This window comes from Cornus florida, unplaced genomic scaffold (assembly GCF_030987335.1).
Source record: "Cornus florida cultivar Cherokee Brave unplaced genomic scaffold, ASM3098733v1 CherokeeBrave_3.0.0_Hap2_Chr08, whole genome shotgun sequence".
In the NCBI taxonomy this organism is placed as follows: domain Eukaryota; kingdom Viridiplantae; phylum Streptophyta; class Magnoliopsida; order Cornales; family Cornaceae; genus Cornus; species Cornus florida.
The window spans coordinates 16,740,650-16,767,237 of record NW_026775578.1 but is presented as its reverse complement, the minus strand read 5'-3'; the positions used below and the strand labels follow the sequence as shown (position 1 = coordinate 16,767,237).

Here is a 26,588-nt window from a genome sequence, read left to right as displayed (position 1 = left end):
AGTCGACCCCTTGAGACCTTTTAAGGAATCAGACGTTTAAAGCCAAATAGAAGTGATGGCTTGTGCTTCTCTTTTTTATAAAAGCAAAAGTAAAAGTTATGCCAAATAAATCTTAAATTTCAAGACGACAAACTTTATTGTGTCCATTGTTCTGGGCGCATCCGACCGTTCATACATGGGGTGTGTGTGTGTGTTGGATACACGCGTGACATGTCTATTATATGAACCAACGCATCTGTGCCTGTTGCGTGCAATGAAGTTTTTCTCCGATTAGACAATGCCATCATTATGGATTGATTCTTTGGACTCTCTTCTAAAATCAAACTTTACTGTAAATCTTTTTCGCTGAACTGTGAATTAGCAGTGTACCTGCTGTTTAGACTTCATAATGAGTCTGACTTTTAAGGCAATTAATATAAAAAAAAAAAATTTAAAATAAGATGTCTCACGAGCATATTGACGAATTGCTAAGAGTATGGATCATCTACTACAAGTCTATAACAATAATATTTTAGGAATTATGAGTTATTTTAAGAATGGTGAGACGATTAAAATGGTAATTATTTGTCAGAAAATAAAAATTATAGACTAGCCAACTCAGTTGGGGACCAACAAATAAAAAATGGGCATTTTGTGGAGCGAGGAGATCGAGGTGAAAGGTGCACGACGGATTCACGAATCTTGACAATGATTTCTCCGCTAGTGGATGGAAGAAGAAACAAACACGCAACTTGTGACGTCATCACGACAGCGAAACTTTCTTGTCTGTCGAATCTCACTTGGACTAATTTGACTTTTCTGTTCTGCCTTTAATTTCGGGGCAACCCCTTGTTCATTGTTTTCTCCAACTTTCACTATTATTATTATTTTTTAATATTTAGTTAATTATTTTTTTAAAAAAAATTTATATGTGTTCATATTTTTATTTTTTATTGTCCCAAAATAATTGTGTCAATTTAAATTTTAATATATTATTATTTTTTAATATTCTTAATTTATCCATCTCGTTTTGAAGTTATAAAAACAAAATTATAAATAATACTTTATATAGATCATTATAGAGGGGTATATTTATAAATTCATTTCATATCACTATAATAAATGACTTTGCTAAAAAAGGAACAAATTTTGTGAGATGGAGGAACTGCCATAGAAGAAAATTGTTTTTCTAAAAGCTCAAACACTGGTGCTAACAAAGACACTCCATACATAAGCCTCATTAACACATTCGATACTTTATGGACCCATTTGTTGTTGAGAAATTTTTTTTATTTTATATATTCGGACATTTGACAAAAATATAGTGTACTGTGTTTATTCTTTTTTTTTTAGTTGGTAAAAATTTACGCCATTGTGACGACCTATGTAGGCAGGTGTGATTTGGCTGAGCACTAACAGGTTACATGGTGTCATAATCCCACGTCGTTTAAAAATAGAAAGTGATATATGTAGGTTCTACACCCTTTCATAATATAACACATTTTAAAGTCTTAATGATCGTGAATTTATCAAAACTCTACGATTAAGCATATTTAATTTAAAATATCATCAGAATAAATGACCTTTGTGGAGTCTCTGCACTGTCCAAATATGGTAAAAGTTGTTAGAACCAATTAATATCCACAACCCCTTTTTCTTGCTTGGTCCTAATCAGCCTACCCACCACAGCTTTGGATAGGTGTTAGACCAAATGAGATGAATAAATTTGGTATGAATCATGAATTTTCATTTTAAATAACAATAAATTAAAAGGAAAAGCTATGGCAACCTATAACTGAACCGAGGCGTTTCCATGGTACGTGCATGATAATAATATCTTCAAATAATGCCGTAACATGTGCTGGCTTGTGATAGAGATGGTGTGTGTATGTGTGTGTGTGTGCGCGTGTCATCTCAAGTAGCTAGCAATTTGGTAGCAAATATCTTAATCTATCTACCTTTGATTTTACATCTTTTGTTTATAACCCTCGTGTCTCATTTGCTTCAATGTTGTAATTAAATTTGATAATGTTTCATTGGAAAATTAATCATAGTGATAAATTCTCAACATAATGAAGGTAATGGTCTATTTAATTTGTAATTCCGAAAACACGCAATTTTGCACGGAATTAAAATTAAAAAAAAAAAGCACAAAAATTCTACTTAATTTTGTTTTTGAAAACTACTAATATTGTGAAAAGACATGTTTTGAAAGAATTGTCTTTTATGATTTTTTAAAAATAATTTTATTTTTTTAAAATTGTTGAAACCCAACATTTCTATTCTTATTTAAAATAGTGCTTGACCTTATGCAGGAATAGAGAAACACACACCTGCATCCTATCTTCACCGAATAACCTAATTAAACAACAAAACAAAGTGACATATATATAGGCATTGAAAATTGGCCCAAACACGAGGGCTATTAACTGGGGAAGATACAAGCCTCCCATGTGAGATGAATGAGTAGCCATATCACTGTTTATATTCTAGGTTTATAGTTTCTTGACGTAGAATAGGTTGTCGATAATTATGGAAATCGTTTAGACAGTTACAATACCAAATAGTAGATTGACACGTTTTTTTGGAACAATTTCAACGATCTCTTTTTGATTCGAAAAGACTCATTCTTGATTAAAAATGGAGCAACGATCAATACTCACGAACTTTGCCCGTGTATGTTATACGTTGTTTTTCAACCTAATCTATGGTTAAGGCCTGGAAAACATACTTTTCAGTTTGTGTGTCCATAGTCCATGATGAGAATGCCGCCAAGGACTTCGTTCTTTACTCGAAATTTCCAATCTAATCTATGTAAAGCCCTCTCCTCAGTTAAAATTTTGATACACACACGCACAATCGTGTCATTTTCATTATCTCAACCAATTTTAATTTATAACATTCTTATTCCTTAGTAGTTTAGCTTGGATTAAGTCAGTCTTAAGGTTGTGTCCGACTGTATTATGTAAAATTCATGGAGATAATGAATAATTTAACCCAAAATATGAATGGTGACGCAAGAACAAAAAACGAACAATTTGTCAACTTTATGAAACAGTGTTTGTTTAGTTATTCAAATTAAAGGAGTTAACAAAATAATTAAAAAAGACAGCTTGTTAAAGTTTTTCTTCCTTAGTTAGCCAACCCTTTGAGAAATGAGAGCAACACAAGTCTGCATCATTCCTAAGAGTCAATGGAGATGAAGACACTTGTCTCTTTTTGTTCTTTATTCAATTATGTCCACATCAATATCCTTTATTTTTAAATTTGTTAGTTTATATTTTCAGAGAGATTTGAAGACCCTTTCTGTTATGTGATTTTTTTTCAAATAAAAGATTCGATGCTGCATAAGAGAAGACAAACAAAGGGTTTAATTTATAATAGCACACCTAATTATTAAATATGTGAGCTTGCAGTGTTTTCTTTTTCTTTTTAAATAAATAGTAAACAAATGCTTTTTCTCAATCTCTTATTTTATTTTCTCCTTTCACCAATGAGATTGAATTGTGAATTTTCAAAATTTGTGCTCCTCAAGTGTGTACCCATTTTTCATTTGCATGTGTATGTGCATACAAACAAACTATATGTACACACTTCTACCTATTGAAAAATATAAGATTAAGAAAAGCAACATGTTAAATCTAAGCCAACGAGTGCGAGAGCGGGATGTATGTGCATACAAACAAACTTTATGTACACACTTCTACCTATTGAAAAATATAAGATTAAGAGAAGCAACATGTTAAATCTAAGCCAACGAGTGCGAGAGCGGGATGTATGTGCATACAAACAAACTTTATGTACACACTTCTACCTATTGAAAAATATATGATTAAGAAAAGCAACATGTTGAATCGAAGTCAGCGAGTGTGAGAGCGGGAGCGAAAACAACAGCGCAGAAGCGTCAAAGTTTAAAAATTTTTAAGGCAAGAGCGTCTGTATATTAGATTTAAATAAAATTATATCAGATAAAGACATATATATTTTTTATTTTTTATTTATTTAAATTCATATGCAAATATATTCATTATTATTTATTTCATTAATGATATAGGTAATAAATAAGCTAACTTTCTAATTGATGAGTGATTTATTTGTAATATTCTCCAATTGGGAAGTTTTTTAGTAGTATATTGTCAAACATATATAATTAACACATATATATATATATACACACACATCAATGCAATACAAGTAGGGCACATGTGAAATTTAAGTAATTAATGTATATATTGAATAATTGTGTCAGTAAATTCGTATAAAAACCACGAATTAGAAAAACAAATCCACTAATTGCAAAAATTGAATTCGCGAATTTTGTGCGAATTCACTCTCAAATCACAAATTTGCATGCGGAGCTTGAGAGCGGGACCTTTTTGAACGAATTGTGTGACTTAGTGTTGAATAACTAGAAAGAGTGGATTAAAAAAATAATAATAGTAATAACTAGAAAAGTAAAGAGATAAACATATAAATTTATCGATAAAATCTATGAGAGTTTTAAAGGTTAATATAAAGAGTCATGAAAAAAAAAATTCCGAATCTGATTTTGACTAAATCACGTCAAAATTAATAAAAAGTAGTGTGTTGAATTGTGCGAGTTGACCATTTTTCCGATTGTAAAGAGATTTGTTTAGGCCAAAATGGGCTCGTTAAAATGTCCTCAACGGAAAAAAAAAAAAATCCCCAATATTTGTCCTTCTCAAACCGCCTCCAAAATTATCAAAACAATCCATTGCACATTTATAATGAAATAAAACAAAACTTGGATAGCTAAAGTTTTGGATTCAAGTATGAGAGCAGCCAAATTAAATATTGTGTCTCCATTGTTTTCCTGAGAATTTCGGTACAATAATTTGTTGATCAAAATAATAAAGAATATAGACATTATCTCTTCTTAGAATATATTCAGTGGAATGAGCTCTAAAGGTCGGTTCGTACTGAGGAGATATTCAAGAAAAATTATTATATTCATTTGACCCTTAGCCCAATTGTTTTACAGTATTTGATTAATTTTACTAAAAACGTCAATTGATAGTATAGAACCTATCAATGGCTTTCACTCAGATTGTCAATTTAGGGTTTATCAATTACCCAATTTGTGACTTAAAGTAATTACGTAAGATCGTGCAACCATGGCTTTCTCATTATCATTTTATTTTAGATGTGGATACAGGATAAGTTAAAGTCTTAGATAACTAATGAATTGGGATGGGATCTCATTTAACAAACGAACATTTTTTTTGTGTCATTACATTACTTATGTACTGAGTAATAATTTCATATCGTTTATATATATATATAAATATATATATGTTACAATTTTACTTCATTTGTGCAACAATTATATTACATTGCTTATGTAGCAAATTTTTTTATTTTTTATTTTACGATGTAATGTGTTACATTAACAATATAAACGTTGCATGGGATCGGAATTGAATCCCTAAAATAGAGTTGGATAATTGGGTAGTTGGATGGTTGATTAGTTGCGATATTACATTACATTTCTCCTTAAATTAATTATTGACAATCATGTTATAGATTATGCTAAATTTTAAATTACTAGTAGTACTTAAAATAGAGAATACAATCTTGTTGAATACTATGGATATGTACATTCATGATTAAATAAAGTTAACTGAATCAATGATTGCTTCATAAAGTAAAGACAAGTCAACTACCATGTTTATTGCAAAAAATTCGTTTGATTTTTCAGAAAGAAATGATATGTAATACTACCACGTACATTATGCATACAGTATAGATGGAAAATATATAAACAAATATATTAAATTTTAAATTATAATAAAACAATCTTACCATTATGTAATTCTTATTTTATTTGTTAGAAATCATGGAAGAAAGTTCTAAGTTTTGTGAAGTTGTATGTAAAGATAAATTTAAAAATTACCATAATCAGTCGACGCGGTTATTCAAAGTTTTTACCTTATTAACTCATAACCCACATGAATGAATCAATCAATAGACAAATTTTTATATTGAATTTTAAAAAAATTATACACTCTCTGACGCAAAAGTTATCAGAATTTTTCTAGAACCATGAGCAAAACTCAACCCATGATCTATAATGTGAACGTCATGAGAGGTTGAATAGAATGAGTGACATTTCGAGATATAAAATTAATGGAGAGTATAAAGTGTTGTGTATCAATTAATCACAAAACATTATTGAAGGGTTGGTGGTTCGCATACTTAGACGCGTTTACGTTTGTGATGACCCAATCAACAACATTACTAAAACATTAAAATTGAGAACTCATTTTGTTTATACTTAAATATGCAATTTACAAGATTGTTATTTAATGTAGATTCCCTCTATCCGAAACTAGAAGCTTCAGCTTTTTATTTTATGAATCCAACCTCTATTTGACTCTCCCATTCAATTTTTTTTTTTAATCTCATGCTAACACTCAATTTCAATCATGCTATTAATTAGTATATCAAGATTGGGGCTTGCTTTATTTTTCTTCTTATGAACTACCCTTTAGGCATATGGATATAATTATAAAAATAGTTTTTTATTTTTTGAATTTTTAATAACTGTTTTCTGAATGTCAAACAAAGCACTTCTTCTAATCCTAAATTAACCATCAACTTCTTCAAAATTTAAACTAGAAGTTGTAAGTTTTATTTTATTTAAGGTATGACATGGTCTTCTGATTATTCAATTAAGATAGGCTTGTGCAAAAGTCAAATTTTGCAATGTAACGGTTTTAAAACAATGATGGTGATTGAAGCTTGAATCAGTTTATGAAGAGATGAGTTGAATGAAAAAGAGAGGGAATAAACCCTAATCTTTTGGGAATTAATCCTAATCTTTTGGGAATTTTACTATTTCCTGACATTAATTAGCTAGTCTTTGTTTAATATACTACTACTACTATTTTCGATCATGATGTGGTAATATCTAAAGCTTTCTTGATATATGGACTAATCAACCAATAAACCAATGTTGACACGGTATTTTTGGTTCAAACTTGAAATATTCTAAAATGCCAACTTGACACACTAACCAAAAAGTTAACCACTGTAAGACTTGAGTCATTTCTTTTCCTTTTGGTCAGGGAAGTAAGGATAAAAGTCAATGTGCACCTACATGGCTACATTATGACCTTTTCTTAGCTTCTACCACTGGACCATCTCAAAGATTTGGCCATCAATGTAATCATTATTATGAATTGATTCAAGCATGCAAAAAGTTTGTAGCATTCTTCTTTTGATAGGATTCAGCTTTTCAATTCATAAGTTCGTACTAAAAATATATATTAAAATTATGCATATCTTAACTTGAATGTTACAATTGATTACAGTGTTATTTTGTTTTTTTTGGCACTAGCTAATTAGTTACATATAGGTTAATTGCGTTCGTGCCGTATCAAAATATGAATATTCTATTTATCTAACACATTTAGTTAAATAAATCATTTTAACATTAATACGACATGTTTATTTAATATGTTTAGTTAAACTGTTATAAACGAGTTGATAGTTCAAATACGAACATAATACATTTAATAACCGTGTCAAAATGGATCAACAAAATTACGATCCGAATACAATTAACTCAAACCCAAATTCACTTATTTCGTATTATGTTCAAAACGTATTAACGTATAGTGTCAAACATTGACACCTCTAATTACACACGCCCATAATTGGATCAGACTGCAACCCTCAATCTCTTGTTTATGAGGAGGTAAAATACATGATAAGAAATTCTTACTCTTGCGAATGATTTATACTTAATTTTTGAGTAGTTAGAGTAAGCAAATTCAAATTTTAATTCAAGCTGGTGAAGTGTTAATATAATGAGAACTTGGAGGGATGATCATCCCTTTGAAATATGGATTCTTAGATATTTTCTTATTATTATATATTATCTATTCTATTAATTGAATAAAGGAAAGGGATTAATTTTGAGCATGTGAAAGAAATGGCAAAGGCCACTAAGTAATTAATTAAACTAAGTTCACTAATGAAAAACAAAGGCCACTAGTAAATTAAGTTGGAACTTTTGCCTTCTGTACCATTGTGACATTTTTAGCCACACAAATCTCCATTAAGGAATATTTTAATTTCAATTCACTTGGACCAGTAAATTGGTTTGCCTATCGTATATCAGCTCTGACAAAACAATTCAAAAGGGTGGCATTGATTAGTCCATCCAAAGCACCTGATTGATCAGATGAATCTATATATATATGTATATATTTGAACTCATCATCATGATCATTCTCATCAGTCACCATGCCTATATCCCATATGCAGTAGGGAAACAGAATCATTCAAGGAAGGTCCTTCACCACTTCCTTTTTATCCTTCGCCTTTTTTCTCTCTTTTGACATGCACATACTAATTTAAATTTTGAACTAGCCATGCTTAATTTAAATAGTCGCAAGGGTGATTTGTCCAATTTCATTTATTAAATAACATGACAATCGTTATCCTATTTGTTAATTTTTATTTTATTTTAGTTTTTTTACCTGCTATGAAAAACATTTACTCATTCATTTTTACTTATATACAAGTATCACTAAACTACAACCCTTAATGTATAATCGTGCACTTATTGAGTTTCTTATGTACGAATGCTTGATCAATATATGATGTATTTGTGTATTTCTAACATTTTTAATTAATCTATTTCAGCAATTTTTGTAATGAACTATGCTTTTTTTGGGTAGACATAATTGAAGATTGACATGAAGCTATATAAGAAGATCGAACAGTTTTTTATTGCGTTACATTCTCATTTACTTACCTATAACTTAGGGTATAGTTTGAAAATGTGGCAGTCAATTAAGAAACACATAGCCATCAATTAGTTTGCTTGTATATACTAATATTTTACTTGATTTATAACCAAAGGACTTTGGATTCTTGAACCAGAAGAAGAGACCGAGGAAGTTTGGATATAGGGTTCCAATATCTGAGATAAAAACTTGTTCTATATATATATATATATATATATGACAGAGAGAGCATAAGAGTTATAAACTGATTAAACAGCCTGCCAGCCCTGTCCTTTTGACTTCTGCATCACACAGTAATTATTAAACAAACCATAATAATATCTTACAGCCCTAACCCAATTCTCTCTTAAATAAAAGCCACCATAACCACACAAAGTCGACCCCTACACTTTAAGAAGACTCAGAAAAGAAGAGAGAGAGAGAGAGAGAGAGAGAGAGAGAGAGATGGGGAGGGCTCCTTGCTGTGACAAGGCAAATGTGAAGAAAGGACCATGGTCTCCTGAAGAAGACTCAAAGCTTAAGGAGTTCATAGAGAAGTATGGTACTGGTGGGAATTGGATTGCTCTTCCACAAAAAGCTGGTAAGATTAACATATTTCTCCTCTCTCTCTCTCTCTCTTGCTTGCTTCATTTTTATTTTGATGGTGTTTGGTTTTGGACTCTCTCTCTCTCTCTCACTCTTTTTCTTGCTTCATTTGTATGTTGTTTGGTACTTTTAATTGGATCAGGTCTAAAGAGATGTGGGAAGAGCTGCAGATTGAGATGGCTCAACTATCTGAGGCCCAACATTAAGCATGGTGAATTTTCTGATGATGAAGACAGGATCATCTGCAGCTTGTTTGCTAGCATTGGAAGCAGGTAATCAAATTTCCATTTTTGTTCTCATCTTTCCCATTTTTTTCTATTTCTATACACACTTATAAACCAAATTGATCCTAGTACCACTTTTTCCCCTTTTTCCCTCCTTATCATAATATGCTATGATGACAGAACATCAATTAATTGATAAAGTTCTTCTAAAGATGGAAAAAAAGGAGAAAGAAGGAAAGAGAGAGAAATTCACACAGTACCCACAGAGAGAGCTAGCTAGCTACTCGGTTTTTTTTTTTTTTGAGGTAATACAAGTGAGAGAGATTTAGTTGGTAAATTTAAATGTTGTTTGTTATTAGATTCTGCTACTTTTGGACAATTCTTGTGCATGCATGCCAAGTTTAGATCTAACACCTAAACCTATATATACACAGCCGTATATATATATATATATTGAAGAGAAAGCTGATCTTCAAATTAGGTGTTATTTCTTCTTATGGAACTTATTCTCTCAACAAGTGCAGGTGGTCAGTTATAGCTGCTAGATTACCAGGCAGGACTGACAACGATATCAAGAACTATTGGAACACAAAGCTCAAGAAGAAGCTCATGGGTATGATGGTTAATCCATCCATCACCACTCAAAGATATTCAAAACCACCACCACCACCACCACCATTCCCAAATATACATCATCATCATCCTCTTTATCAAACTCCACCACCACAACCACCATCACCATTCAAAGATTGTAATCTCTATTACACTACTCCAAATGCCAAGTCTCTGACATGCCTTGATCAACCCATTTCAGTTCCATCAAATCTTTTGAATGTCAACAACGCTACCAATTCATTTGAAGCCAACCATTCTCAGCTTCTTCAAACCCAAGAGATGATGAGCTTGATGAGTACTACTACTAATTCCATGCAGTATTACCCACTACTCAAAGACAATAACCTCCTCATGTTTGGGGGTACTACTACTCATGATCATCATCAACAACCAAGTTGCTCCTTCTCCGATGGAAGCTTAAGTTGCAGTCATGATCAGATCAGCTATAGCAAAGAGATAAAAATTGAAGACATGGGTCTTCATGATCAAAGCTTCTTAGCAAATGGGTTTGAAGAGAATCAAAGATTCATGCTTGATTATGGCCACAATGGGGGTGATCATGATAATAATTATCTCAACACTACTACTACTACTACTACATGGGCTGATCATGATCAGAAGCCAAATGTGTATTTTGGGAATAACAGTGCTACTACATTAGAGTATGATCTTATGGAAGTTAAGCAACTGATTAGTAGTAGTAATGATAGTACTGATAATGGTTGTAATAGCTTCTCTTTGAATGATGAAAACAAGGGCAAGACACAAAAGAGAGCTATGTACTACTACTACTGATGATAACTGACTGTAAGTAAAATCAGAAAGATTTGGAGGGGTATGGTATGGTGGGGGAGGAGATTCAGATTAGACTAGTTTCATCAGTTTCTTTCTTTCTGGGGTTTTGTGTTCTGTTCTCTGAATCTGATGGATGGAAATGAAAGAAGAAAAAAAAACATTTCTTTTTTTTTTTTTTTGACAGTACATTGTAGAGCTTTTCTTTTTGTGCAATTCTTTTTTTGGGGAGTGATGATGTCTGTCTGTACGGTTCTTTCTTACTCCTACTTCAAAAACTCTGAAATAAATGTCATGAAAACTAGTGAAGAGGTTACAATTATGGTACTCACAGTCATCACACACTGTTGCTACTGGCTAGCAGCGCTCAATAAGTTATCATCATTCAAACTCTACACACTAATTCAGTATAAGCATTGTTTTATACTACTACATATATATATAGATATGTATATATTAATGAATATATATAAAAACTAGATAATAGTAAGTCATTAGTGCAACCTAAAAAAAATGTTTGAAGTCTATTTTATTAATAAAAGTGAGTAAAATAAGCATCATTAAATGATGAGATTTTACCAAAGTAGCTCTTTATACAATTCAAATACCATATGTGCCCCTATAATAATGTTTATAAAAACCTAAAGTATTTTATTTTAAATTTAAAAGATTACTGTCTAGGATTAAAACCTCATGATTTTTGCAGGTAAAATTTTAGGTATAAAAATTAAGATTTATTGCCCCCAAAATTTAGGGCTAGGATGTATGGCTTGCAGGTTATAATTAGGTTGCGAAATGATTTACGATTTAGGGTTCAAAAGGTTCAGAATTAGGCTTCATAATTTTGGGTGTGGTTTTTCGAAATACTGGAATTTAAGGTTTAAAATTTTGCAAATAAATTTTAGAAATTTTGGTTAAAATAAAACAATTTTAGTTTAAGATTGTAAAGAATTTTGATTTTTAAGCTAGATTTGAGAGTGTACTTTGAGGGGTGTTTTATGTAAACAAAAAGTTATACACAGAAGCATTAATTGAATTCTACCTATTATGATTTAGCCAGAAGGATAAGTTTTCTTTTTCTTGATGGTTTAAAAAATCATTTAATGCAGCTTTATATATATATATATATTATTTTAGCATAAATGCAACTTTATATCATTAAATACTCCTTAACAAGAGCTCTTACACTAATCTTAAGCAAGAGCCTCTAACATTAATTTTGGATGCCATGTACTTTTAAGTTGTTTGGCTGTTACACACAAAGACTAATACTCAACCAACTGTTTTACATTAATTTTGGATGTCATGTACTTGTTAAGATGTTTGGTTGTTTTTTTAAGGTGTTTGGTTGTTACACACAAAGACTAATACTTATCAACCAACTCTTTTAATTGGTTGTTTGGCTATTACACCACAGAATCTGTTGTTGGAATAAGTCAAGCCCAAGGTGGGAACTTGTATATCAAAATTCGAAAAAAATAATGATGAAAATTTTGGACTTTGTGGTGGCTGAAGCTTTGAAATATAAATAATTAATCATAATCTCAGTCTTCTTATAAAAGTCACTTAGAATAGTCTATCAAAAGCTATTACTTTACTATGTGTACGTGTCTTATCCTGTATTACTTAATTATAGTATGAATATTAGTAACTACATTATGATACAGACAACATTAATGTAACAATATATGGATCACAGCTAATGGTCCCATTGATCATTAGGATGCCTTGATCAGTTTGATCATTGACTCTTGTTTTTTGATTATATTTTTGGCACTGGGTCCCAACCAAAGTTGACCATTGTTTAGCACAGTAAGCTTAGGTAAGCAAAAAAAAAAAAAAAAAACTGGCCGCCTGACATGCATGCATTTTTAATCAAATTGATTCCAGTTGGAAAATCATTTTTTTTTTAAAAAAAAAAAACCGAAGAAGAAGAACCTATGGTTCATTTTTTCCTTCTTATAATTGAAAATTTTATTGGAGAGAAAAATATATATATATATACTATAAAAAACTAGGTCTAACCTAACAAAAACCAATGGTTCTTTACAGGAAGTTATCTTTCTTTCCATCATCATCTTTTCAAGAGAAAATAGAGAATATGTCATATAATCTCTCTCTCTCTCTCTCTCTCTCTCTCTGAGGTAAATAATGCCGCATGATCTCTCTCATGCAAGCATTGTGAAAATTTCTGCCTTTTAACTTTATAGTTATTAAAATCCAAATGCTCCTTTTAGAGAATTTTTATATCTCTTGGCATTAATATATGAGTGAAATTAATTCCATGTTCTTTCAATATTCATAATTTGAAATGATCCTTTTGCTTAAACTTAAAAAATAAAAATAAAAATAAAAATCAAATCAAGTGATCCAGCTTTATAGTACTGTTTATACAAATTGTTTGAAATTCAAAATAATAATAATAATTATACATATACACACACACACACATTGAAGTGATAGAGAACAAGAAATTTTTTTCTAAGGGAGGATGTGCTGTAACTAAATGCTCAAAAGTCCCACAATGTACTACTTGCTACCTACTAAGATATTGCTGTGACAAAAGTTCCTCTCAAATATTTAACCTTGTACCTCACACAAAAGGAAATGCCCACACACACACACACACACACACACACACACACACACATATATCTTAGATGCTCAAAAGCATCTTATGCTACATTGGTTAGGTCATTTAATTAAATACATGGTGGTACAAGTCTCCAAGTACGTACTTCAGTCTTCAAGTTGTAGTCCTAATAGACATCCATATTGTGAAAAAGATACAAGTTTAAGATGGTGATATAGTATAACATTATAGACAAAGAAATCAAACAATATTTCTATAAAGAGATATACACATTTTAATTACCTTTCAAAAAAACATATATATACGCATTTAAGATATATTACGAACACATTTGAGTAAAAAAATAAGATTGTTACAATGTTATCCATCTTAAGCTATATACTTTTGTGATACAGTGATTGCCACACCTTTTAAAGCTTCTGGAGCACGTGTAATTAGAGTTGTAAAAGGTTGGTTTTCGAACTGTATAAGATTCAACTCAATTCAAATTCTTTAAGAATTACTTCTGGTTTGATGTATTATTTATGAAATCCGATTTGTTATTAATCGAATATTCAATTTGTTAAATATAAATAAATAAATAAATAAATATATATATATATAAGTAATGTTAAAAGAGATGAGCAAATTAACAATTAATTATCAGAATTCCGGGAAAAAAATAACAATTATCAGGATGAAATAAAATATGAAAAAAAAAAAAACCAGAAGAAATTGATATCTGAGTCTTTGTTAAAGAAAAAAATATAAAAAATAAGAAAAAATAGATAGAGAGAAGAAGAAGAAGAAAATATTAGGATACAAATATTTTTTATTATGTAAATATTATGTGTTATATAATTAAACAATATATTTATAATATATTCATTTTATATTATATGGAATTGAATTATAATCAAAAGGATCAACTATAATTAATATCTGATTTATTGATTAGTTGTTACTGAATTATCAAATTATATGTTTCGGTCCGTATTTAAAATATACTATTCACTGATATTTAGATAAGTCTAAATATTTATAAATTGCTCGACTTTCCTCGTTTTTATATTTATTTATTTATTTTTTTTTTTTGAAAACCTTCTTAGAAAAGTTGATTGAAGTAATTTATATGGACAAAGTGACAGGGAATCCACATTGGGAAGCAGCCTAAAGGGTCCAAAATTACATGATCGCAAGATCTAATGTCAGTCGTGCGTGTGTGTGTGTGTGTGTGTGTTTGTATATCTATATATATATATAGAGAGAGAGAGAGATTAAAGATAAGTTTACGGCTCTGCCACTTCAAGATCAAAGATAAGTTTATGGCTCTGCCACTTCAAAATCTGCAATATGTATGACATTTAAAATGTACAAATAAATTGATTGGGCTACCAGTAGTTATTACGATTTCTTTATTACAATTATTTTGATTGTGTTAGAGGTGTGGGGAAAACTGTATCTACGGATGTCTTTTCCAGTGAAGTGTAAAGGTCAAAAGGTGTGGAAACCATGGACAGGGCCATTCTGACAGATGAAATAAATATCACCAAACTAGGTTATTCAACACTTTTTCTTTTAAGAATATCATATGCTGTCAAAAATACTAAAAAGGACTCAAGGATAGATAAGGTAAATGTCAATTATATGATTTTGGAAAAATAGTTTTAAAGTCGAGAAGGTGGACAAGAATTTCTTAATGGGATGGGTATGCTTATTTGTAATTTGAAAATAATTTTTTATTATCAAAAAATTAAAAATAGAAATTTGTATAAAAATTTTGTTTTGTTCAATTTTTTGAAAACTCTTTTTTTAAAACTCAGTTATAAAAATACATATTTTCAGAGTACTATAAAAGATTATTCTTTGAGAATAATTTATATGAATGTTTGAGAACTGTTTTTTGAATTACAAACTACAAATGTTCTATGTTTTTAATTGATCAATGCATGACAAAATATAAAAAAGTGGGACTCTTCATTTTCAATGTATTCCATCAAACAATTATGCCTAATTCTTCTGCCTAAATATCACCACTCATTTTATTATTTACTCCCTCTGTCAACCTTTTCATTTTAATTCATCCCAAAATGGTTGTCCCGGTTTGATAAGCTTGGTTAAATTGACAAGACAAAAATTTATAACCCGTAAATGATCCTTCAAGTCCTCTCATCTGCGGAGCCGGCAAATCATCTACCTTGCCGTTGCCACCTTGACGTCGCCTAAAGTTGCTGCTTAGAGCTTCTTACCGGTGTTTATGGAGTTTTGAGGACGTTATCTATATATATATATAACATAAGAAACAATAAAGATATACTACGTATAATATAACTTGTAAATTTACAAAATATTTGGAAATATTTTAGTCTTTTTATCTAATTCTTTAGATTAAATAGTTGTTTTGACAAAGTTAAATAATGTTTAAGTCATTTTACATTGTGTCATAACTGTGAAAATAACTGCTGGGGGTGAGTAAAAAATGAAACAAAAATTTGTAATGTGAGTGATAGTTATTTTCAAAAGATGTTTAAGAGAAATATTTAGCCAAACTTAAAAGGTGTCAGTGAAATTAGCCCTAAAAAAATAATGAAAGACATCATCTTACAAAGTTGGACAATAAAAAAGGAACAGAGTAAAGAAGGGCTATTTACTTTTTGCCAAAATAAATATATATATAAATAAAAAGAGGTAATTATTATATTCATATTTAATGTGAGCTCTCATTAGAGGAAAATTTGCAAAGACTCGAATTTGGTGCATGGAAGAAGATCAAATAAACACTATTTATAAAAGTTTTATTATTATTATTTTTGTGAACAAACTAGTTATAAAAGTTAACATTATTAGTGACTCAATAATTAATTTACCTAACTGTTGGTGTAGGTCGAGATTCTGTGATTGGATTATATTGAATAATTTGTTGGATTGAAATTCCTATACATTTGTAAAAAATGCTTACATTAATTTCTTTGTATAATTTTTGCTAGTCTTATGAAGTTAAATTTTTTTTTTTTTTAAATAAAATGAAAGTTGGATTGAAAAATGTTGTAAAAAAAACAAATAGATATTAACCATTAGGTAATTAGAAACATGAGAATCATGATCCTGAATCAGTTACTTCGGCAAATAGACGAAACCAATCGACCTTTAAATCATTTTTCATATAAATATTAAAGAACATATGGTATATATATATATATATATAATATTTTGTCTTTAAATAGACATGATATAATAGGTGGGTATTTGCACATTTATTCAAAAACTTAAGTTATTGTGTACGTAGTGTTCCATACCCACTCATTTATACCCATTTCACTTTTCATTTGGATTCAATGTGGCACAAGTACCCTTGTATCATTCTCTCCTACCTGAACTCGCAACCCCCTTACTACGGTTGTGTCACTCTGCCTACCTGGGTGGGCTCACTAGAACACCTCCGGACCAGTTGCTTGACGTGACATCGGATCAAGGATTGGGTTTGACTTTTTTTTTCCTAAATGATTGGGTTTGACTTTCATTCCAACTATAACGAGTAAACGTTTGTCCATTTATCCAAAAACTTAAACTATTGAATAATACTGCATATTCACTCATTTATAGGGCTGCAAACGAGCCGAGCCATTCGCAGACTGCTCGGGTTTGACTTGTGAATTACTCGACTCAAGCTCAGATCATTTATAAATGAACCGAGCTCAAGTTGAATTATGAGGCTCGATTCATAAACGAGTCGAGCTTGAACATCAGTGAGCTCGATTCGTTTATTCATGAACTGTTCACAAACTGAATTTGATAAGCCATTTGCAAGTTAAGGAGGCCCGAGATGACATGGGCCGGATATGACTTGCAAACGCGACATTCAGTCCGTACAGATGGGTCAGGCCCATAGAAAGACACTGCCATATGGGCCGAACGCGCATAAGCCCATCAAAGATGACCGGGACTCATGGAGGAACGGGCCTAGATCCAGCAGTCCATCAACATTTGTAAATCTCTATAAATAGGAGAAGTAATGGAAAGAAAAGGAGAGATATTTTTTTTGATTGAAATACAGGAATTCTAGAAAGAGAAAGAGTGAAGGAATTTCTTGTATCTTCAATTGGCGCCGTCTGTGGGAACGCATGGAAGATTGGTTGATCAATGATGAATATCGCGTGGATTCAAACCAATTCGGTTGATCGAGACTCGATCTTTGGGAGTTGGATCCAGATCTGAGCGATTGTGACCTACTCTGGAGGAATTTTAGTTCCTGAAGCTTTGGCAGAAGTGGCTTCAGATCTACGCAACAACGAGTTGTTCGATTGTGGCAGGATCTGACGGATTTAGAATTCGGACAATTCAGATCTCGTCAACCGTGAGCATAATTCGGAGAATTCGAAACCAGATCTGAAAAAATTCCCACTCACGAAGCTCAGATCTACTCGCGAACTTGAGATTAATGCCTTTACTCCGTTCAGGAATAATGATAGGTGAAAGCTCCAATCCGATGGAGGCTGTCCAGCAAACAAAGCTTGAGGAGTTGATGAACTTGATCGAGGCTCTCAAAAAAGAGAATGCAGAATTGAAAGCTGGAATGTAACATCAGCAAATGCCCGCGGTTTCGCGTCCACCTCCGGCCGGAGAAGGAGGTGTTCAATCTAATATCGCGCATCAAGGCGAGCAGGACGAGAACAGTCAGTTAGCTCTCCACCGTGATTTGCCGCCAAATGCTCGTCGAGTTGAGGATCACGAAGGATCGACTCACGTTGATCCGCGACATGAGCAGATCAGACAGAATGAAGCCATGACCTTAGATCCACATCGGGAAAGGTTCAACCGAGAGGAGGTGATAGAGGTTGATCGCCGCCAAGTTGCGTCGCCTTGGCAAAGAGAGCCCATAGAGGAACGGTCGTTCGATCCGTCCTACCGGCCTTCCATGGCTACAATCACTCATCGCGGTTCGGAGAGCAGAACCGTAGCCCACAGAGCTACCACTGGGCGCCAAAGAGAGAATGAAACGCTCCGATCCGCAGCTCGAACAGTTGATTCACCATTCACTGACGAGATCCTGAATGCCCCTCATCCAAGGAAGTTTGCTATGCCAGTATTTATTCTGTTTGACGGAACAACCGATCCGATCGATCATGTGTACCATATCCAGTTGAAGATGGCCCTGAATACGGAAAACGATGCTTTAATGTGCAAATGTTTCCCTACAAGCCTAGCTGGACCGGCGCTCAGCTGGTTCAAGAACTTGCCTAAGAGCTCTATTGGTAGCTTCCGAGATCTGTGTGATCGGTTCATAAGTCAATACTATGGGAACAAGCGTCCGCCAAAGGACATCTCAAGCCTATTCACAATGAGACAGCACAAAGATGAACGTCTCCAGGCTTTTCTCACCAGGTTTAATCTCACTAAGAGTATGGTGATCGAATGCCACCCTTCTACAGCGGTTCAAGCCTTCAAGTTAGCCATGACACGTGGCACTCCGTTCCATACCAGTCTGGTAGTGAACACGCCGACGACTATGGATGAACTCAATGAAAGAGCCGACGGCTTTGTGCGCCTAGAAGAAGAGGAGGCAGCCAATGCTCAGACAGCATCGCTCGTGTCGACCGAGGAGAAGTCCAAGGCAAAGATCAGGCAGAAGTAGGCTCAGCCGCAGCGTCAGACCTCCTGGAAGGCAGAAAAGAGGTCTAGGGAGGAAGAGCTGATCACTCCGCTGAAGGTCACTCTGGCGAGGCTATATCAGGAGAACAAAGATAAGTTTCATCCACCACTGCCAATTAGGCAACCCCTCGAACAGAGGGATCAGACTAAACATCGTGCTTTCCATTCCGATTTCGGTCATCAGACTAATGAATGCAGGAATTTGAGAAGGCAAGTGGAGATGTTGATAGCTAGAGGGGAGTTCGCGAGTTATGTTCAAGGCTCGGCAACAGAGCAGAATCGACCGATGGAACAAGTAAAAAGAAGCCATAAACAAAGCTCCCACAATTCACAACCAGTTCGTATAATCAATGCTATCCACGGTCGACCCGAGCCCAGCGAAGATTCAGATGAGCTGCTCCGAGCGCGCCTACGGCAGGCGCAGATGAAGAAAAGGGTCAGCAGTGTGAATACTCTACACCAGCAGATCACATCGATACAGATAAAGTTCGACAGGACAGACCTGCAGCGTGTTCAAATCCCCCATGAAGACCCGTTGGTAGTCAGTTTGACAGTGGCAGACTGCTTGGTGCGCAGAGTTCTGATCGATCTCGGGAGCAGTGCGAATGTTATGCCGAGGGACACATTTGATCGGCTCGAGATTAAACCAGAGAGGCTCAAGCCCACTGGAAACCCCTTGTTAGGATTCGATGGAAAGAGGGTGGAGCCTGTCGGAATGGTGGAAGTAGAAGTTCAAGCTGCAGAACAAACTCTTATGGAAACTTTTGTGGTTGTAGAGATTCACCCCTCGTACAATCTCCTGATGGGAAGATGATGGATTCACAGAGTCCAAGGAGTACCCTCAACTTTGCATTAGGTCATGAGGTGCCTCGGACCCGATGGAAATAAGGTAATAGACATTCGTGGGGATCAGGTTGCAGCCAAAGAGTGCTATTCCGTCACACTAAAGTATGCTGGGAAAGGGAAGGCGCCCGTCCGACCGGCAAGCCCCAGATAGCAATTACAGGAACCTTCGCCCAAGCAGAACAGGGTGGAGGGGTCAGTTGACTTGACCGAAGAGCCCCTTCTGGATGTGCAGATCGATCAGTCCAGGCCAGAACGAACTACCAGAGTAGGAAAAAGACTGACCAGGGAAAAGCGGCAAGAGCTAGCTGACTTCTTGTCTCACAATGCCGATGTATTTGCATGGAGTCACCTAGACATGCCTGGAATTAATCCCTCCGTGTCCTGTCATTCTTTGAATGTCAATCCCAATTTCAAACCAGTAAAACAGAAGTAACGAAGATTTGCTCCAGAACGCAACCAAATCATAGCCGAGGAAGTTGATAGGCTGCTTGATGCGGGATTTATCAGAGAAGTACACTACCCTGATTGGTTGTCAAACGTCGTTGTCGTACAGAAGAAGAATGGGAAATGGCGAGTATGCATTGATTTCACCAATTTGAACAAAGCCTGTCCGAAGGATAGCTTCCCGCTGCCAAAGATTGATCAAATGGTGGATGCTACCACCGGGTATGAACGCTTAACCTTTCTGGACGCTTATTCAGGTTATAATCAGATCCCTATGGACCCGGCAGATGAAGAAAAAACTTCTTTTGTAACCGAGCGAGGGACATACTGTTACAAAGTTATGCCTTTCGGACTAAAGAACGCGGGAGCAACTTATCAAAGACTTGTTAGCAAAATTTTCAAGGATCAAATAGGAAAGATTGTGGAAGCCTATATTGATGATATGGTGGTAAAGAGTAGGAAGAAGAATGATCATCTGAAACATCTGCAAGATATATTTGATGTGCTGAGGCGATATGGTATGAGGCTCAATCCAACCAAGTGCTCGTTCGGTGTGAGTTCCGGTCAGTTTTTGGGACACGTGGTCAACCGCAGAGGCATCGAAGTTAGCCCCGCTCAAGCAGAGGCTTTGATTAAGAATGCCAAGCCAAAGACGATCAGAGAGGTGCAAGCCCTCACAGGACGAATAGCTGCATTAAGTCGATTCATTTCAAAATTGTCAGACCGCTGCAAGCCGTTCTTTGACACGATTCGGAGTCATGGAAGACAGGTCTGGGGAGATGAGCAACGACAAGCATTGACCCATTTGAAGGAATATATGCAGAATCCACCAGTCCTGTCAGCCCCGGATCCAGAAGAAAAGTTATTTTTGTATCTTGGAGTATCTAGTGTTGCGACAAGTGCCGTTCTGATTCGTTGCAAGGAAGGCGTGCAACACCCGGTATTTTATGTCAGTAAAACAATGACCGAGGCAGAACGAAAATACTCGAAGGCCGAACGGGTGATACTTGCACTGGTAAACGTAAAAAGAAAGTTGAGGCATTATTTCGAATCCCACCCTATAGCTGTTCTAACAACTTTCCCAATCAGAATACTTATGCACAAGCCAGAACTCTCGGGCAGAACGACAAAGTGGGCCATAGAGTTAAGTTCATTTGACATAACATATGAGCCGAGAACAGCTGTCAAAGGACAAGCGGTAGCCGATTTTCTGCTAGAATGTGACTCTGAAGATACGGAAGAAGACCTCAGGTGCGGCTCTTGGAAACTTTATGTGGATGGCTCCTCTAACCAGATGGGGGCTGGCATTGGGGTTAAACTGCAAACCCCAGAGGGTACTTCTTTGAGTCAAGCACTTAGACTTGAGTTCCGAGCCACCAATAACGAAGCGGAATACGAGGCGTTGCTGAATGGGTTAAAGTTGGCCAAAGAGCTACAGGTCAGAAGTTTGACTGTTTATAGTGACTCACAGTTGATTGTTCGGCAGGTAAATGGTGAGTACGCGACCAAGGATGACACGATGGGGGCATATCGTTCTGCCGTTCTGCATAAAGCCAAGGACTTTGCAAAGATTGAAGTCATACAGTTACCGAGGGAACAGAATGCAGATGCGGACCGGTTAGCATGTAGTGCTTCGAGTTCCGGTGAAACATTGGCGAGGGTGATTCCAGTAGGAATATTGACCCAGCCATCTATTTTCGAAGAACCCTTGGACTCTGACCCTTGGCAAGTCAACGTCATACCGTATGAACCGAGTTGGATTGACCCCATCATTACTTATATTCGAGATGGCGTTTTGCCTATGCAAAGGGATGAAGCTAGGAAACTCAAAAAGAATGCTGCAAAGTACGCCATCGTGCATAACCAGCTGTACAAAAGATCTTACTCTGGCCCATACTTGAAGTGTGTCACCCCCGCGGAGTCGCAGCAGGTATTGCGAGCTATTCATGAGGGTGTGTGTGGCAATCATTCTGGGGGAAGATCGTTAGCGCATAAAGCAATGACACAAGGGTATTTCTGGCCGAACATGTCAAGAGATGCGGAGGAGTTCTCTCGAAGGTGCGATAAATGCTAATGATATGGACCGTTGATCCACCAACCACCTGAGGAATTGCACGTAATGGCCTCGCCATGGCCTTTCGCGCAATGGGGGATGGATGTGGTCGGTCCTCTACCAACTGCAAAAGCTCAGAACAAGTATGTGTTACTGGCCACGGATTACTTCACTAAGTGGGTGGAAGCAGAACCATATCTTAGCGTGACTCAGACTCATGTGAGACGATTTATTTGGAACAATATTATCTGCCGTTTCGGTGTTCCAAGATCAATAGTCATAGATAATGGCACAAACCTCAACAGCAAGCAAGTAAGAGAGCTGCTGGAGGAGTATGGAATTAACCAGAAGTTGGCTGCAGTAAGTCATCCTCAGGCCAACGGACAAGCAGAAATTACAAACAGAACCATTTTCGCCTGCATTAAGAAGAAGCTGGAGGACCATAAAGGGAAGTGGTTGGATGAGCTCCCGAACGTCCTATGGGCTTACAGAACCACCCCAAGGCGGCCAACTGGGGAGAGCCCGTTTGCAATGGCATATGGTACCGAGGCAGTTATACCGGTTGAGCACTTGGTCCCAACTATCAGAAGCTTAGCATGGAGTCGAGATCACAACGACAAGATGTTAAGATTGAACCTCGATATGATAGACGAAATGAGGGACGCTGCAGCAATAAGGTTAGCATCATACCAGCAAGTATTGGCGAATAGTCACAACAAAAGAGTGAAACACAGAGACTTTGCCCCTGGCGATCTGGTTCTGAAAAGAAAGGTGGGGATAGTCAAAAAAATGATGCCACCCTGGGAAGGCCCATACAGAATTGCAGAAGTCATAGGCAAGGGAGCATATACGTTGGAAACCATGGCGGGAAGGTTGGTCAGCAAGCCCTGGAATGCCACGTCTCTGAAGAGGTACTACCAATAAAAGCTAAGTTTCGGCTTTATTGGATGTTGTTTGTTGTCAATCAAGTACGTATGAATGTGCAAATTCCTGAAGTTTATAAAAATAACTTTCCTCTTCAATGGGTTGCTAAAAATAAAAAAATAAAAAAAATGAAAAGCCAAGTGGCAAGTGCATTTTAGCCGAGCACAGGCACTTAAGCAAGATAAGTGGCAGCTGGCACCATAAGCCGAACGCCAGACACTTGCTAAAGAATGATAAGCTAAGTGGCAAGTGGCATTCTAGCCGAGCGCCAGGCACTTAAGCGAGATAAGTGGCAGCTGGCACCATAAGCCGAACGCCAGACACTTGCTAAAGAATGAAAAGCCAAGTGGCAAGTGGCATTCTAGCCGAGCGCCAGGCACTTAAGCAAGATAAGTGGCAGCTGGCACCATAAGCCGAACGCCAGACACTTACTAAAGAATGATAAGCCAAGTGGCAAGTGGCATTCTAGCCGAGCGCCAGACACTTAAGCAAGATAAGTGGCAGCTGGCACCATAAGCCGAACGCCAGACACTTGCTAAAAATTTAAAGCCAAGTGGCAAGTGGCATTCTAGCCGAGTGCCAGGCACTTAAGCAAGATAAATGGCAGCTGGCACCATAAGCCGAACGCCAGACACTTGCTAAAAATTTAAAGCCAAGTGGCAAGTGGCATTCTAGCCGAGCGCCAGGCACTTAAGCAAGATAAGTGGCAGCTGGCACCATAAGACGAATGCCAGACACTTGCTAAAAAAAAAAAAAAATGATGAAAAAAGCCAAGTGGCAAGTGGCATTCTAGCCGAGCGCCAGGCACTTGAGCAAGATAAGTGGCAGCTGGCACCGCAAGCCGAACGCCAAGCACTTGCCATAAACAAGCACACGACAAAATTAATATAAAAAGAAAAGAGAGAAAAGGTATATATATATTGAAAATGGGTTTGAACAGAGCGCAACACAAAGGAAAAAGAGAAAAAGAGTTCTGTCATCTCATTCATAATAAGCATTGAGTTTACAAAAAATGAAATATTTAAGTCACATTGTTACAAAAAAGTATGGAATCGAAGAGTCCGGAGGAGTCCTAGCTAGCTGCCTCAGTACCAACAGCATCCTAGTTGTGCCGACCCGCCTCCTCGGCCCCATCAGCCATCTCACCCTCACGAGGTGGGGAATCAAGATGAATAACAAAGTCATTCTGCTGGGGGCCAACGTCAGCAGTGGCTATGGGAGGTACCACAGTTGACGATTGAGGAGCGGTTAGAGGCAGAGTGGTAGGAGGAGCTGTAGTGATCCTTGAGGAAGCAATGTCCTGGCACTCATCAAATATGTGCTCCGCTTCGGTGGGTTCTGGGTCAACATAGACCCCCAGAGGGTCAATCCCTAAATCCTTATCGACCTCATCTGGAGTTGAGCTGGTCTGTCCCTCATCCGGAACTCAGTCGGAGAAACCTTCTCGGAATCCTTGAGCATATCTAAGAGCGCCGACCCTTGAGAACCGAGCATGAAGAGCCAGCATCCCACCGTTCACTCTGCTGATTGTATCAATCAGAGCAGTACGCTCGTCCAGAGCTCTCTTCTCAAAAGCCATCCGAGCAGACTGTTCATCAGCCAGAAGGCGCTGGAGCTCTGTCTTTTCGTCTCTGATTGAATCACGCTCAGTCTGCCAGATGCAATTTTCAAGCTGGAGGGCATCCTTCTCATCCTGAAGAGAGTCGTTCTCCTTCTTCAAGACATCTCTTTCTTGTTCAGTTTTTTCAAGCCGAGCCAATACCTCGGTATTCTTGCTGGCGAGAAGGTCGTTTTTTTCCTTATTGGCCACCTCCAGGCTATCAGAAAACTTACGAGCCCAGGCGTTCCCCATCTCTACCTGCTTCTGCATAGCCATCATTCCGAACAAAGTCTGCATAGATGTACATTAATAATGGTTAAACCGATAGTCTGGTCGGGCGAAGGCAAGACCAAATAATATGAGAGAATTCATGAGTTGGAAAATAAAAGTCACCTCCATGGCAGATTGGGGAAAGCGGCTGAACACATCCTTCTGGGATAGACCTTTCGCCGCCTCAAGGTCTTTCGGAGTCCACATGCTCCTATAATACGCCATGGCGATCTGGCCATCCTTTAGCATGGTCTCGTTCGGCTTCACGAACGTCCCATCCTTTCGGGTGTACCGAGGAGCCCATGGTGGTAAAGTGGGAAGAGAAGGGGAGCCTGAAGCAGAAGCAGAGGCACCAGCTGCAACAGGCCCGGAGGGGGCAGGAGCTCTGACCGGGCGATGCAAGAGAGCACCCGGCCCAGAGACCCGGGTCCTTCTTATGAGAGGTTCCTCCTCAGGGTCGACTCCACTGTCAGGATGAGGCCTTTTGCCTCGTTCTTTGTCCCGAGTGCCCCCAGCGGCAGCAGGGGCTGTAGCGATTTGAGGAGACGCGCTCGGGTTGGTAGCAGGGGTGCTGACAACAGAGTCAATAGCCACCGTGCTCGGGATGGTGTCAGAGATGGTGGCTGAGGAAGAGGCTGATGCAGGAGATGAGGTTGCCCCAGCAGCAGAAGTGGCTGGGGGAGTATTTTTCTTCCTGCCAAAGGAGGGAATCTGAAGCCTGCTCATGTTATAGCCGAGGGATGAGAGCGCTAGGAGGTTGTCTGAAGTGAGGAGGTCTGAGCAGGAAGGAATATCGTTCAGAACGTATTTTTTCAAGTAATTACTCCTATCCCTGCAAACACTGTAGCTCAAGTCATCACAAGGTATTCCTAAGGAGCGGCATAAGAAAGTACAAAAGCGAGGAACGCATGTTTCGCAGGGGCAATCGTTTTTATGAGATTTGAATTTCTTATATGAGGAAATAGAACAGACGCCAAAGGCGCTCGGGATTGGGTAATCCTCTGCAGCCGGCGAAGACCAAGCCCCACTAATGCCCACGATGTTATCCCTCCAACCCTTTTCAGATTTGATTGTGTCCGTACATATGGACATCTTCTCGATCGGGTAGAGGTGGTAGAAGGGCTCGTTAGTTCGGATCTTACTGACCTTATAACACAGAATAAGATCTATGAGGTCAAGGTCCAGACTTCTGTCACGAATCAACAGTAGCATAACGGATATGATTCTAAAGAAATTGGGGTTTACCTGCAGAGGGGAT

At 36.6% G+C, this 26,588-nt stretch overlaps 1 protein-coding gene across 1 annotated transcript; it reads left to right on the top strand.

The window, feature by feature from the left end:
• Window positions 1-9,182: 9,182 nt before the first annotated feature.
• LOC132268443 (transcription factor RAX2-like) lies at window positions 9,183-11,335 on the top strand. The gene is made up of 3 exons (XM_059769289.1): window positions 9,183-9,336; window positions 9,484-9,613; window positions 10,090-11,335. Exons 1-3 carry the CDS (start codon window positions 9,201-9,203, stop codon window positions 10,973-10,975), a joined length of 1,152 nt encoding a protein of 383 aa, XP_059625272.1. The 5' UTR covers window positions 9,183-9,200; the 3' UTR covers window positions 10,976-11,335.
• The last annotated feature ends 15,253 nt before the right edge of the window (window positions 11,336-26,588 follow it).